The sequence below is a fragment of the Anopheles coluzzii genome, chromosome 3, assembly GCF_943734685.1.
Source record: "Anopheles coluzzii chromosome 3, AcolN3, whole genome shotgun sequence".
Lineage (NCBI taxonomy): Eukaryota > Metazoa > Arthropoda > Insecta > Diptera > Culicidae > Anopheles > Anopheles coluzzii.
The window spans coordinates 72,067,286-72,083,415 of record NC_064671.1 but is presented as its reverse complement, the minus strand read 5'-3'; the positions used below and the strand labels follow the sequence as shown (position 1 = coordinate 72,083,415).

The 16,130-nt window shown below is 51.9% G+C and overlaps 2 protein-coding genes across 2 annotated transcripts in view; one reads left to right on the top strand and one right to left on the bottom strand.

The window, feature by feature from the left end:
• Nucleotides 1-54: 54 nt before the first annotated feature.
• LOC120955749 (E3 ubiquitin-protein ligase highwire) overlaps nt 55-16,130 on the bottom strand; it is a 28,970-nt gene continuing 12,894 nt past the window's right edge. The window contains exons 10-19 of the mRNA XM_040376871.2: nt 9,385-9,616; nt 8,578-9,276; nt 4,789-7,383; nt 4,509-4,715; nt 3,407-4,114; nt 2,627-3,330; nt 2,392-2,563; nt 1,641-2,323; nt 1,459-1,564; nt 55-1,392 (exon numbers count right to left, since the gene is read on the bottom strand). Of these exons, the coding sequence (XP_040232805.2) occupies nt 1,009-1,392; nt 1,459-1,564; nt 1,641-2,323; nt 2,392-2,563; nt 2,627-3,330; nt 3,407-4,114; nt 4,509-4,715; nt 4,789-7,383; nt 8,578-9,276; nt 9,385-9,616 (6,490 nt within the window). The 3' untranslated portion in view covers nt 55-1,008. The remainder of the gene's footprint in view (nt 1,393-1,458; nt 1,565-1,640; nt 2,324-2,391; nt 2,564-2,626; nt 3,331-3,406; nt 4,115-4,508; nt 4,716-4,788; nt 7,384-8,577; nt 9,277-9,384; nt 9,617-16,130) is intronic.
• On the top strand, nt 11,109-15,925 carry LOC120955751 (uncharacterized). Its single transcript, XM_040376874.2, has 5 exons — nt 11,109-13,230; nt 13,327-13,472; nt 13,574-13,863; nt 13,956-15,295; nt 15,380-15,925. The coding sequence occupies exons 1-5, from the start codon at nt 12,747-12,749 to the stop codon at nt 15,823-15,825; spliced, it is 2,706 nt and encodes a 901-aa protein (XP_040232808.2). The 5' UTR covers nt 11,109-12,746; the 3' UTR covers nt 15,826-15,925.

Genomic DNA, 16,130 nt, shown 5'->3' with positions numbered 1-16,130 from the left:
TAGGAGTGTTAAGATGATGACAGTTAATTTCAATACCGAGAAGCAGTAAGTTACATTTTACATCAGCATTGCACAATTGACTAGCAAGTTTGTTTTATTTAAATAATCAGATTGTTCAGATGGAATGAAAAGATATAACTAGCCAAAACCATCTTCCTCTCACGGCAGCGTGGAAAATTGCACCGCAATTTGCACCCTAAATGTTCTAAGAACCTCTGACGACTCTGCGCTCAACTAGCGTGCAGTATTTGTGTTTTTATAGGTATTCCAATGCTTTTAATATCGCAAATGAGATCCTGATTAGGGGTTAATACATTTTTTTTCTCTCTTGTGGATGGATATTACTACGACACGACAACACTACCACGCTCGTCTAAACTCGTCCACTACTACATTAATAAGAGTTTAACTTAAATTGACTAGACAGATTCTTTGGTAAAACGGGAAAACGGTGTATCAGAGACTCTAAGCAATATTTGTCATATGTTCATCTCATAGCCTTTTAGCTTTGTTTTTGCTTGTCGCAACATATAAATACTACGTGTACATCTTACCATACAAAAAACAGGAGAGCATTTAGCTTGGTAGCTGTTCTGGACGTTCTCTGGATGTGGAATCTGTGGTTGGTGGAGCAGCTTGTATAAAATCACTTTGCGATCTAGTGTATAGAAATCGTAGCGTGGAATGTATTGCTAATGTAGTCTGCTGGCCCACCCCTACAATGGACTCGTCCCTGGACTGGAGGCTCAAAACTCAAAAATATCAAATCGTAATCGTTACAGTCTGCTGCCCCCGCTTCCACGTATCCTATCTAATGCGGTTTTGATTGATTTAAGTATATAAATATAGTGTTTGTGTATACCCTAGTATATATATAAATATGGTTCGACAGACTTCAGCCAAATGCTAAGCGTCATGTGTGCAGTGCAATAGCAGTATAAACTTTGTCCTACCAACGTTCCTCACCTCCTTAACATTATGCATAACTACTCATACATACCTCTCTCTTCAGAATGTTTGCGCATTGCGGCAGATGCCACAGCCCAGCGCAAACTCTTCCCCCGTCGGCGGATGGACCACGTGCAGTGGGCACTCTTCACCGGTCAGCTGAGTCGCTTTCGGGCCAGCCGGGCAGCGCGGCAGCTTCCCCTTCGGCAGGTTGGTCAAGCGCTGGAAGTCGTCGTGGCACGTGTCACAGAAGTGAGTCGTGCCGAAGCAGAAAAACACCGCCACCGAGCAGCAGTACCGGCACTTGTACTCGAGAAAGTCCATACCGTGCTTGGGACACATCTTCGCCTTGGAAACGTCACTGCACCCGCCACAAACGAGCTCCTGCGGGTTGAAGTTTTCGCCCAGCTCGGCATCGCAACGTGCCTCACCGCCGTAGTATGCCTGGAAGGAGGTGTAGGCCGTCAGGGACATCAAGGACATCGATGGGATAGAATGCTCGATACGTACCTTTCCACACTGACTGCAAACGTAATACGCGTACCGTTCCATCGCGTACCGGGTGGGGTCTGTTCCGTCGGCAGTAACCGCCTTTGCCAGTCCTTCATATTCGAGCCTGAAGTACGCGAAGAAAGTAACCAAAAAACTCAATTAAAATGCCCAATATACCTCACCTATACCGCCCAGCTTACCTCATCAATGCCTTTCGTTTCACGTCCTGCCGCAGTGCGACAATCGGCGCCAAAAACGGTTCCAGCGACGGATGCTCAATATCCACCTTACAGATCGGGCACTGCGCAAAGCCAAAACTAATCCGTGGCCCGTTCCAACGTCTCATTAGCACCGTCTTGCAGCAGTGATAGTGGAACACGTGGCCACAGCGCAGCTGAATCGACGGTGCCGTCCCGAGCGTTTCCGTGAAGCAGATCATGCACATGTCCTCACCGTCCTGCGTCAGCCGGGGCTGCGCGTACTGCCCGCCCGGCGGGTCTACTACCCCCGCCTCGGACTGACAGTTCGGCACCAGGCAGGGCAGACACTGGCCCTCATTCAGTATGCCACCGCACGCGTGCCCACAGCGCTGATGCACTTTGGTGCAGGACACTGCCCCATACTCCTGGCACTGCGCATCGGGACAGATGTTGCCCAGCGCCAGCAGGCCGCTGCTTCCCGTAGCGCCACAGAACCGGCATACGCCGACGCCGGTCGCCGTGACCGGTACGGTCGCGCAGCCGGCAGCCGGATCGTGTCCGCGAAACTCGAGCATACCCTTGAGCGTGCGCGAATCGACCACCGCCCACAGCCAGTAGAGCTTGGCCCGGCCGCAGCTTTCGTGCAGCTCCACGCGGATTGCGTCCTGTTCCTCCTTGCAAACCTAAAGCCAGATGGGAAGGGGTTAAATTGGAGGTACATTTATCTTGCTCCCGACAGTTGTCCACTTACCGCTCGATGGTGGCTTCGTGCGCGACGGTTCAGATGCAGCACACGGTCACAATCGGCACAGAGCGAACCGCAAAGGGCGCAGTTAAGAACGGCGTATGTTACCTCATCGTCATGATTGCTGCACAACGGTCTGTTCGATTCCGACTGCCGGTGCCATTGGTTGGAAGACAATCTGTAGCCAGAAAAGGAGTTGATAAGCATTCCAAATATTTGTCTCAGTCCCACCCAAACATACCGATCTATCTGCTCACGGTCTATCACACAGAGCGCAGCTAAGGCCAACCAAAGTGTAGCGGTACGGATGCAAGCATCAGCGCTGCGTCGGAACTCCTCCTCCAGTTGGGTCACATTGAGCAGACAGCTTGCCACCGCTGCCCGGCATGCCGTCGCCCATCGCTCGGACAGCTTTCCACTGGCCATATCGCGCACAAGCGCGATAATGCTTTCCGCCTGTTTGGCTGCTATCGAGCCGCGCAGGTACCAGCGATACCGCTGCAAACGACTGACGCTCCCAGTGCCGGTCGCTAAGGTCTGCGAGGCCGAGGATGATGACGTTACGCTGCCCAAACTAACGACGGTGGTGCCGAGCGATGATGGAGGAGCAGCAGCAGCAGCAGCAGAAGCACTTTGATGATTCCCGTTCGAACCATTCTTTACCTTCACCTGCACCTGGAGCGATTTTGCGATCAGTGCTAGTAGCACGTCTAGTAGGGCCTCAGAATCCGTATCGACGGAATGGTTGGTGGTGATTGCACTGTCCGCCGTACTGTGAGCAGCACCGTCCGAGGGAAGTTCGGGTAAAATGCGACGAATCAGTGCTGTCACCTGACGCTGAACACGATCGCTGCCAGTGTGGGCAAGAGATAGTAGATCCTTCAGCAGATGATGCTGCTGGGAGAGATATGTGCGCCCGACGGAACTTCCCGAAAGCGCCAGGACCTTGAAAAGAAAAACACGATGTGTCCAATTAGTTTAAAAACAGCAAAACCCTGAAATTAAAACATCCAAAACTCACCATACTAAGCATCTCGAAGCAGTACGCATCATTATACGTGGTGGCGGTGTTGGCCGGTTCCCCAGCGACCAGTAGCTCCCAGGCATCCCGGGCCTTCACCGTTTCGCGCTCTATTGCCTGCACCACGTGCACGATTATTTGCTTCTGCAGGTGGCTCAGCTTGCGCCGACTAAACAGGATACCGACCGCATGTTCGCGCAAATCGTGTATCGACTCGGACAACGATGGCAGCGGAGACAGCTCCGTACTGCACGCATCGCCGTTACTGCTACTATTTGCATTTGCTCCTGCCCCGTTCCCACCAGCAGCTCCACCGTTACCTCCGTTCCCTATCAGTGTGGAAGTTTCTTCCAACAGTTTCCCAAACACTTGCCCCGTTAGCAGACGGAATACGCGCAGCGTTTCCTGCTCGCACAGACGCGACTGTACCTGCCGGGGAGTGGGAATGGGCGCCGGGGCCGAATGTCCCGTGCGCGTTCCGTACAGCTTCACCTGCCGGATGCGGAGTGTCGCATCAGGGCCTCGTATCTCGAGACGATAGTGCCCGGAGGTGGGCGTGTTGCCGTTTGCACTGCTGGCTATTGGAATCGTTTGCCAGGCACAGGCAGTCGGATCGATCTCGATCGTGCGCAGTAGTGAGAGTTCCCCAGTTCCGGTGACGCTGTTTAGATGGGAGCCTCCGTAAAGCAACAGGGATGTTACCTTGCACTGGAATGAGAGTTACAGCATATTTGAAGACTTTCTGAGGAGTTGGATGCATTTTGGGGCATACAAACTAGTGGTAGGAGCTTGGAATCAGAAATACCCGAATCCGATTTCAGAACCGACTCCAAATCTGTATCATAACCGATTTCAATTTTAAATTTAATCCCGAGTCCGGAACCGATTTCGAATCCGGAACCAATTCCGAATCCGGAATCGATTCCGATTCCAGATTCAATTCCGGTTCCTGAGCCGATTATGTTTCTGAAGTCGATTCCGATTCCAGATCCGATTCCGAATCCAGATCCGATAAGGATTCCGGAATCGAATCCCAAAAACATCGAAGCTAGAAATAATCGATTCTGACCAAAACGTCATTCTCCCCATTACTAATACATACCGCAACATCTCGACTATTATCCACGTGAACAGCAATCAGCGTTAGCTGACATCCGTTTCCGGGTGCTGCAGAGCCTGCTGCACGTCCTCCCGGTATCAGCTCGATCGTCTTCGGTTTGCCACGGTCCTCCTCATCGCTCTCCCAGAACGTTTCCGTGGAGTTGTCCAGCAGTGCTTGTGCGAGTGCGGGACGCGAAGAAACCGTAAGCTGAAGACAGAGAAACAACGCCAACATTGGTTATTGTTAGGTACTACGCTCCCAAATTCCAACCAAGCCATACCTCATACAGATCGGTAACATCCTGGAAGAGCGTTACTTCGATCGGTGCCTCATCGGACCCCCCGAGCAGATGATCCCGTACCGACTGGGCCTCCAGTGCTCGCTCCTCTTCCTCTTCCGCTTTCGAGAGGATACGCGAGATGTTTCCAAACACGTTCACACGATGCAAAAACTGATGATCGGATGGAACGAAGCGCAATCCAAAGCACTGGACAGCCATGCGCTGAAGCGGTGACCCCAGTGGAAAGTGTAGCGTCAGCTCAGATACGGTCGACAGGAAGGCGTGCAGGGCACGCGAAATGCCACGCCCGAGATGACCCTCACAACTGCTGGCGGGATGCTCCAGTCCCAACTCCGAGTCAGCATCAGTAGGATCGGCATCCGCATCGCACGTCGTCAGGGCCGACACAAACCACCACATGACGTCATGCAGCCCAATCGGTTCAGTTAGCTGCCGAACGAGCCAGTTAAAGCCTTGCAGACTGTAGCGATGACACAGTGACCTTCGCAGCTGCCGTATGAGCAATCGACGCAAACGCTCCAAATTGTGTCGTTCCAGTATGAACACCATTGCCGGGCGGCCAAGCAGACCCGTCTGGACGCTGTTGGTAGCAGCGGCAGCATCTACACCTCCACCACCACCACCACCTCCAAGCGACGCACCAACATCCATCGGCACCAGCCGGCGCAGATTCTCCGACGGATGGTTCAACAGGTTCGCATCGGAACGCTCATCCTCGCGGCGCTGTCGACGGCGCAGTACCACCGACGGTCCCGCACCTTGCCCCATCGAGACGCTGCGATGAAACTTACCCCCAGACAGGGGCAGATAGCAGCTTCCCGGTGTTCCATCGCTCGGAAAGCGGGCAGTCGTCTGTACGGCTCCCTCCGAATCCACAAACGTACTGAGGCAGGCTGGCCGATCGGATGGTGTGGGCCATTCCGATGCATCCGTTACTTCGGTAAGGGACGCCTCACTGCTTCCCGCTGCATTGCCACTACACGCGGACGACTCCACAGGGGCAAGATCCAGCAAGAAGAACGCATTCTCCTTCATCATTGCAAACAGCTCCGAGGGCAGTGTCGATCGTGGCGGTTCGTTTCTTCGCTCCGCTGCAGCCGATAGAGCTGCTTGTGGTCCGACCGGAAGTGGCACAGGGGTAGTACCTTCGTATCGCTTCCTGCATGCCTCGCATAAAAGATACCAGCTCGACACACCATGGCCACCGTCGCCACAGTCACCGGCCCAGCCTTCACAGTAAACACCGTTGGAATTGTAGCCTTGACCACCGGCCGGCCGTCCACAGCCGGGGTGGGCCAGCCGCATGTGGTACGTCACCGGGATGGAGTGAAGTATGGTGCGACAAAGTTCACAGTAACTGCCGTCTGCCGCTGCACCGTTCGCCGGAGCCGTTGTGGAAGCGGTTGCCGCTGTCGTACCTGTGCCGGCCGTTGCTGCCAGCGTGAGTCCACTTTTGCTAGCTACCAGTGGAGCACCGCTTGAAGGTGCAATTGCTACCGTCCCAGTACCGGACCCGGTACCTGAAATGGGACCACATTCCTTCCCATCATCATTGCGCTTGTCGTTCGAATTGGTTTCGACCAGCTGCACAAAGTTAGAGCCTAACTGATCCCAAAGATGCACCAGACAGCGTAACGCTACCGGCGGTACCGCATTGGAACCGACCGACGACGACTGTCCGTTTGACCCATCAAGAGCTGCAAATCCTCCCCCAATGCCACGATGCCTTCGGTTCATGATGCACCGATTGCCGCTCCGTTCCAGCGCATCGAGCGTGGCGTTGGAAAACTCGACCGAGTGACGCTGCAGCACCTTCTGTTCGCGGGTTAGCACCGCCGGGATGGGCAATTCGCTGGACTGATTGGGCATTCCAACCGCACCGGGCCCAAGCCCAATCCCAGCCGTCTTCGAGATGGTTGGATGGAACTTGAGAAACGAAGCACATGCCATCGCATCGTGCACGAGCCCTTCGTGCCAAAGGAAGGCGGCAAACACGGCACGTAACGTTTCCGCGACCGAAGGTGACAGAGCGCGCTTGGGAAGATGCTGCTGGAACGATTGCTGCTGCAGATCCGGTTGCTGTGGTTGAGTTTGTGTGTTGGACTGAGGTTGTTGCTGCTGAGACAAACTGGCCGACGGTGGTTGATGATGCGGTGACTTGTTGGGGCCTGTTTCATCCATCATTGAGCCTTCCGTGCCGGATCGGTGGAACCATTTCTGAAGAGCCTTAGCACCACCGCCAACAACTTCGGACAGGGCGGCTGTTGCTGCTTTGCGGAAATCGCCATAATTTATCGTATTTTCATTCTCCTCACCTTCACCTTCACCCTCGCAATCGTCGTCCGCCTCAATGTCCTCGACCGTGTCATCCACTACCGAGGGTTCCTCTTTGGCGGCCGTATGCTCCAGCAGCACCTTGGTCGTGCAGGTGTCCACGATCGGGTGGAGCAGCGTTTTGCCGAGATGTTGGTTGTACTGCAGGCACCAGGCTTCGACGGGAAACCAGGAAGCGGGACAGTGCTCTCGGATAGATTCTGCGGTCAACCGTACCCAAACACCGTCATCATTTTCCATCTAGGGAAGGAGATATAGCGGAATGCAATTGGAATATGTTAGTTGGAAGATATGAAGTTACAGGGCCTACATAACTTCAGAATCAGTTTGCAGAACCGTTATGAGTTCAGGATTAGTTCCAAGACCAGTATGGGTTCAGAATCAGTTCCAGGACCAATATCGGTTCCAGATTAGTTCCAAGACTGATATATCTTTAGGTCCATGTCGAAGGCCAGTATGTGGTGGGTATCAATTCGAAAACGTGGGTGAGATCAGGAGTTGTTTTAAGACATACATTTCAGGACTGGCGTGGTTTTTGCATAAGTTCTAAGATCGGTATGGGTTCAGGATTTGTTCTAGGGCCGGTATGAGATGGCGATCAGTTCCAACACATTTATAGGTTAAGGATGAGTACTAGGATCGGCATAGTTTGAGGATCAGTTCCAGGGCAGGTATGGGTTTGGGATCTATTCGAGGTTTGCATTGAGTCGATAACAGTTCCTGGACCGGTATGGGATGTTATGGGTTGCGGATCAGTTCCAGGATCGACATGAGTTCAGGATAAGTTATGAGATCAAATATCCAATATGAGATCAAGATTAGTTCCAAATGGGGTCAGAATCAGTTTGTCACTTCCGGTAATGGTTCAGAATCAGTTTCGAGACCATTCTTCTTCTTCTATTTGGCGTAACGTCCTACGCGGACTTATCGGCCTATTCAGGCTTAATTCATTACTTAATTCATTAACCAGACGAGACTTAATTCATTACCACGCAGCCGGATAGTCAATCCTTGCTACGGAGAGACGGTCCATTCTAGGCTTGAACCCATTATGAGCATGTTGTTGAGTCCAAGACCATTATGCATTCTAAATTCTGGAACTGTTGCAAGACCTTACCCAAAAATTCTAACACCGGTATAGGTTCTGCAGGAGTTCCTAGGCCGATATGAATTTAATATCAGTTCCATTGGCAATAAGTGGAACAACATCAGTTTCTCTTGACAGGCCTCTTAAAGAAACACCTGGGAAGTGCGTTGAAAACTTTTGTACGCACCTTGGAGTTCGGATTAAGTATTCCGAAACTATAATGCCTTACCCTTTAACTAGCCCAAATGAACTAGTATTTCATAAACTGATGATAATAGAATATATTCCTAACAATTACTTAAGCCTCTACCAACGCTTCATGCACACTATCATTCCCGCACACTTACCTCATCACCGTACGCGACAATTCCATTCGGACGAACGACACCGATCTGCTCCGACTGCAGCGTTGGGTGCAGGCGCACCCGCAAGCCGGCCGAGTTCTTGGCCAGAAATTTACGCAGCTTCGTCGGTGGATGCACCTTCTTCAGCCCCTGCCCGACACTCACCAGGCCCTTGTCACCGTTCAGCATCTTGGGCAGTCCGCCGGATGCACCGCTTCCGCCCGCACAAGTACCACCAGCACCCGCCCCACCGCCACCACCACCCGCTCCGCCACCAGCGCCACCCGCATCAATCACCTCGAGGCGATAGATTTCCTCCTCGTCCTCCACCACCACCGGCACACCGTCGATCTGCAGCGTAAGCTCGTACGCGCCCGCCACCATCGGCGTCCAGACGAAGCCGTACTTATTTTTACCCAAATCGTTCGCCGTCAAGATCTCGGTGGTGGCGGTGGTCGTGGTGCTGGCGCTGCTCACGCTTGCCGCGTACAGGCGCAGCTCCTCGAACGAGTAGCCGTGGTACGGGCGCATCGCGCTGATTGCCTGCAGGCAGCTCTTCTCCTTCTCCTTGTACGTCGGCTCGTACGGCACGGACGGCGGTACGGCGGTCGCGGTAGAGGCGGCCGTCGGCGTTCCGGGCGACACTTTTGGCGTGATTGCGCTAACAGACGTGTCACGGCGCAGGGATGCCTTTACTTCGATCTGCGTGTATATTGGAATCGTGAAAAGGAGAAACATTATTTATTTTCAGATAAAAGTTGTAATAATAGATATTTTAACATTGTATTCTATTTGTACGCCACTGCCTACCTTTATGCCGGGAACGAATATCTCCTCCCCGTACTGATCCCGCGTCTCCAGGCGGAAGTGTGATGGCCAGCCCGCCCGTAGCGGTGGCGTTTGGGGGGAAATAATTTTAATTTCACACCGACTGGGATCTAGCCGGGATTCTGGCTGCAGCCAGGCAGCCAATCGTGCACCGGGTGAACCAGCCGCCACATAGATAAAGTCACGCAGGAACTGTTTCTCGTAGTTTTTCTCGCTGGAAAGGGGGAAAGGAAAAATAATGTTAAGTTAGTTTGTGTCACTTAAAAGTGTAACAAAATAAACTTGCTATTGATGTTGCCCCTCTTCTATAGCGATTGTCACCATTTAATGTTTTATGATCAGACAGTTGATTAAATTTTGAGTCACCGATTACTAGCTATTAAGGTCAGGGTGCAAGTTACAGGGTTTCCACGATTTATTGGTTGGTTCCCATCAATTTTTGATGGATTCCTATATTGTTTTTTTTATGCGTTCCCACGGTGTTTTGGCCGTTTCCCAGAATTTTTTAGTCCAATTGTACTGATATCCAATAGGAAAATACCAATAAATTATGGGAACGAACCAATAATCTATGGGATACGATAAAAAATCGTGGAAATGCACCAAAAATCATGGGAACTGACCAATAAACCGTGGGAAACTCTGTAACACAAAGCCAAAAAATGTCAAAAGAACAGAAAGCACCTTTTTGACACTATGAGGCTGACGGTAGCTCTTAAGCAGCGCCTAATAAGCTTTTCTAGGCCGGTCTCGTAGTACAGTCGTCAACTCGTACGACTTAACAACATGCCCGTCATGGGTTCAATCCCCAAACAGACCGTGCCGCCATACGTGTAGGATTGACTATCCTGCTATGGGGAGGAATCAATTAGTCACTGAAAGCCAAGCCCACAAGTAGTGGGTACAGGCAGGCCTTGACCGACATCGGTTGTTGAGCCAAAGAAGAAGAAGAATAAGCTTTTCTGGTTTCAGGTGTAATCATATCTTTCATGGTGGAGTTCATGCTAACTACGGATCAATTTAAAAGATTGTGGAAGGCAGAGTTGTACTTTTTTTTTTAATAATTTAATAAAATTATAGAGTACGATTCATATAAGAATTGAACCCCTCATGATCGTGTTATAAAGACGTGCGAGTTGACGAATGTAACACGAAATCAGCATGACAACAGTATAGTCAACGTGAAAAGAAGATAATTTTTTTAAATAATAAATTTTTGTCAAAACAATTGCCTATCATATAGACAAATCAGCTTTTGTCGCTTTTGAAATGCTTGGAAATGAATCCTTTTAATGAAAATTTCGATCCAATTGCAATCCAATTCGATTCTAACATCACGGTAAAGTAATAAACAAACATACATGTAGTAAAATGCTTCAAACCAATCAAATCATAGTTTCCGAGAAATTGCAGTTAGCAGTATGACATTTTTTTTCAATTCATTAAAATAATTAAACTAAATTATTAATAAATCACGTGTTATCATTAGGAATGAATGGGAACGCATCAATAATAAATGTCTCTATGAGATGTATTTTTTAAACAAATTAATTTTAAATATCGACAGACGTTTCGCTATGTCCACCCCCGGAGCCATCGTGCAGCGATTTTCTCACCCTTGCAGCGAGCGAGGGTACGAGATCTGCGCACGCAACTCCTCCATTCTCCTTTGTTTGTTTGCCACCGTTGACAGTGCGCTTATGTGTGCGTGTGCGTGAGAGAGTGTGTAAATGCAACCGTAGCGCACGCACGCACACACACAAACACACCCAGCAGCAGTGGAACCATTCTTTGGTGGAGTGGGTGCGGCCTCAGTTCTCCGCTCTGCTGGTGTTTGGACGGTGGCCCATTCATTCGCTCACGTCGCGCTGGTGCTGCTGTCTGGTCTGTCCCTCCCCCGTGTGTGCAGTACGATGCACCTGACAAAGTGAGACCCGTCCACTTGAGACAGTTTAGTGTTGATGATAAAGTGACCATTAGTGTGTGCGTGTGTGTGTGTGTGGGTGCATCCCGTACGATTAGAAAACCCTAAAATCCTGTTCCAGCCTGTCCGAACGCGTACGAAATTGCCCTAAGATTGCAGCACACACTTTGACATATTCATGATCATCGCAGCGCACAACTTTATGTTTTGTTTTTACTAGTAGCTGGTTTTTTTTGCGGGGCGCCCCGCCGCCTCCGTCCACCGTCCGGTTGGTGTGAGAAAATGTCAGTGGCTGCTACGGTGGTGGCGGTGGTAGAAGAAGCAGCACCCAGATACGCAGTACTTCGCGCAAGAGAGAAAAAGATCGGACGAAGGGCCAGCAGCAGCAGCACAGTCGCTGGAGCCGATTCGTAAAATTGGTCGCGCAAGTACACACCAATCACTCGCCGTGCGTGAACCTGTTTGCTCTCGCTCTCTCTTTCTGGTGCTTGATTAGCGTGTGTGTGTGTATGTGGAACGATGGTGGAGAGCCCTTCCACCCCAAAACAGTGATTAGACGGTAATTGGCGTGTAAAGTGATCGCGGTCTAGTAGCGGGTACACAAAACATACGCGTGCGGGGCCAGAAACCAAATCGCGGCATGGCACAATTAACCGGGGCGTACAGAATTCCGGCACACAGCACCGATTTCCGGCCCTTAGTGTGAATGGTATTTTAAACAGCAGCACCAACAACAACAATAACAAAAACCCCTGCTGGTGCGCTCGAGAATGTTGTGTGTGCATTGGAAGTGGAATATTAGGTGCAATACAGAGAGGAACAGAGGAGAAGTGGTTATGGTAATGAAATCTCAGCATTAGCGGTTTGTGTTTGCTAGTGAGAAAGAAAGAAAGATAGAGAAAAAACACACAAACGTCCAACAACAACAAAAACACGGAATTCCGTCCGGATAAGTCTCTGTGTGGTGCGGTACTGGTATTTTTGTACCTATATATATATTTTTTTTTTTTACAAAATCGAGGAGTGTTTGCAATCACACATCACACAGCACGCGCTAGATATACATCGCTAAATACCTATTAGTCAAACAACACACCGTGTCACAACAAAGCACCAGCCGCGTGTGATTCATCAGCGCAAAGCAGAAACCAGTGCTCTTTGCGCGATTAGCTCAACCGCGCCTGGTAGCGCAACCTAAGTGCGCAAACCAGTAGCAGCAGTAGTAACAGCGCCATTCACACACCCAGCGCAGAGCGCACGCAAGCAAAAATGTGACACACAACAATCGATGCCGAGAGCAAACGATCTGTCCCTGTATCGTATCACATCATCAGCCCGTGCCATCACTAACCACCAGTGTGTCTGTGTGTGTGTGTGTGTGTGTAACAGCAACAACAGTACAAAATAATAAAAAAGCGAGATGGAATCTGGCCACTCAATCCGGCGATTGCTGCTGCTGATAACTTTCGTCACCCTTCACCACAGGGCCGTCGTCGTCACTGCCGCTGCTGCCGTGTCCGTCTGCTCCGGGCTCTGCACCTGCACCAACCAGAACTTTGTCACCGTCGACTGTGCACTGGGTGCTTCCAACCGGACGGAGGACACGGCCGCCGAACCGATCGTGCTCGATGGCCAGCTACAGCTGCCGGCCAGTGCTACCGCGCTGCACATCAAACTGCTTGCCGGCGGGCAGCAGCAGCAGCAGCTCATCATTCGGAAGGAGTTTTTCCAGCCGACCAACAACATTAACCACCTGTCCATCGATGGTAGCGAGTCGCGGACCGGGTCCTCCGGCACGGTCGTCGAGTTTCAGGAGGGCGCACTGTGCAACAACCAGGGCCAGTTTCCCGAGATTTTGATCGCGAACGTGGGCCGGGTGGTGATGCATCGGAACATATCGTGCCGTAAGTGTTCGAATGTCCACGGACACACACACACACCCTCCCTATAAACTGATTAATTAATTGCCAATTATTGTGTCTGCTTGTTTTGCCGCACAGGGCCACATCTGCTAAACATCACGCACGTCAACGATGTGCTGCTCAAGGCGGAGTTCCTATCGGTGAGCGAGGCGGAACTGTTCATCCAGGACGTGAACAATCTGCACATTGAGCCGAACGCGTTCAGTGGCTCCACCTCGTCCCGGGTAAGTGTGATCAGCAAAAAAAAAACGCCCTTTTAACGCCTTTGTAACGCATCTTTTTAATACAAAAACTCTCTCTCTCTCTCTCTCTCCCGTGAGGGTAGGTGGAAATTCTTCGCACCACCATCGAAAGCCTGCCCAAGCTGGGCGTTTCCTTCCGGCTGCTAAGCTTTAGCGAGTGCAACATCAGCGAGATCACGTCACACGCGCTCGACGCGAACGAGATAGAGCACGTCGAGTTCGTTGCCTGCCGGCTGACGAGCCTGCGGACAAGGGCGGTAACGGAGCGCCTGCTATCCGATTCGCTCATCTTCCGCGGCTGCTACATACACAGCATCGAGCGGCAGTTTGTTAACGGTAGCGGGCTGAACAATTTGGTGCTTGACAGTAACACGTAAGTTTGTACAAAAAAAGATATCTTAATTACAACGATAAGAATGTTGACCGAACTCATTACAATGTGGGTCTTCTCTCATACACACACAGAATCGACGACATTGCTGCGGGCGCTTTTACCTTCACCGGCGTGAACACGCTGGTGGTGGGGAATCACATTATACGCACCGGCAAGGAATGGCTTCATCCGCGCGACTGGGTCAACGTAACGATCGCGGGCAACTCGTTCGGCGAGTTCAACGGCATCCTGCTGAAGGACCGTAAACGCACGGACCGGACGGACGGGGTGGACTGCTACTTTGGCAACAACACGATCACCAACGCGCTGCCGGACAGTTTTACCTTCGGACGCACCAGCTGCCGGGTGGGGGCGGTTCACTTCGGGCGCGAGTGTGACTGCGAGTACGGTGGGTGGCTGAGCAGGCTGTTCGGGCTGGCGGGCCATGCATCGCTGCCGTCCGCCGTCACGTCGAGCGTTTCGTGTCAGGTGGAGGAAAGCCTGCGGTACTGCTTTAATCGCAGCGATGGTCCACCACTGCACAACGATACCACTTCGCCGTCGTCCACCGGTGGCCAGGTGAACGTGCACTACTTCCTGACCGAGTTTTGCCAAAAGAACGGCTCAAAGAAGTGCTCCTCGTATGCGGCAAGCGGTGAGGATGCGGCGAATCGCAAACCGCCACCCCTGATACCGCTGGACAAAATCGATTCACTGGGCGACGGTGGCAACGCTAGCTTCCTGCAGGAACATGTGTTTCCAATTTCCATTGCTGCGGGGGCTTTGGTTATAGCTGTAGCAGTAATTTTAGTGATATGCATTGGTCGGCGCCGGGCAAGCTCGGAAACGCAACACCAACACCACCACCAAACCATGACAGCGCAAACGGCCGGCTCGCGACAGGGCACGTTCCGTTCGGCGTCGCTCAATCGCTGCCCGTTCACGCCGGCCGACCGGCGCATTATCTCAAACGCACTGAGCTGGATCAGGGAAGCGTACGGGCCGGACGTTTGGAGCAAAATTAACACACCGATGCAGGAGCTGCTTGCACAGAACGGTGGCAGCGGTGTCGTCGAGGAGAAGGATAAGGTGCGGCTGATCGGCACCATCCTCGACAGCCTGAAGCGCCACGAAATCGGTGGCACACAGATCGTCGCCCTCAATGACGTTCTGTTCCGGCAACTCGGACCACCGGCCGTAGCAGCAGCAACAGCAGCGCCGGAACTGACCGAACGCGCCCGCCCAAACAGTGATAACAATGACGAGCTGCTCGGACACATCTACGACGAGCTGCAACCGAACAGGGGAGTGCCGCGGCTGCTCGGCGACTACGCGGCACCGCTCGATCACGGTGCGGTGACCGTCGTGCCCGAGGGCATCTATTCCGAGCCCGTTCTGCACGGGCAGCGCTTGCCGCAAGCACACCGAGGTGGTAAGTTTGCGGGCCACAAAAACACACGCATTTTAAGCTTTAAAAGCATTATTAACCGTTTTTCTATCTCCTCCACCCCGGTAGACAACCGAAACCTGATCAGCCCGTACGCGATTGGTGATGCTACGGTGCAGCGCAATCCGGCCGGTGGTGAGGGCAACCTGCCGGACGTGATACGTCCCACTGGACACGCGTGGAAAGCTAACGCTGAGGAGGACGACCTGGACGATGAGGATGAGGACGACATCGATGGGGAAGCGGAGCGTAAAACGATGCTTCGCCCACCGATGATGGATGGCGGCAGCGCTGGGGCGCCCACGTACGCAATATCGCTGAAGCAGCTGAAGCGGCCCCATAGGGGCAACACACCACCTCCCACACCGCCACCCCCAGTGCCGTCGGGTAGTGGCGGGGAGGACCAACCGGACGGTAACGATGGTAACCGGTCGGAACATTCCGGCAGTAGCATGCAAACGGTTCGCATCGAAGATATGACCCTGGCGAATGACGACGCCCGTGAGCAACGGTAACATATGCTCAGAGTGCGAGAGAGAGTGCGAGAGAGAGAGAAAGTGTGTATCTGTGTACTAGAGCAATAAAAACGTCTCATACTTTTTAAAGTCATAAAAATAGATTTCGAACAAACATTCTCGCTCGCAACACTCGTATAAACAAGTGTAGCAAGCGCAGCGCTTTTCGGTCGCTTTGCGAAATCCAAAACGGGAATGAGTCATACCGTATCGTTCGTAGCAGGTTTCGTAGCGCGATAACTCTGTACCAGACGCAGGGGGAGCGCAATAAGATTGTTTGCTTATTATCTTATCGCAAGACCTCG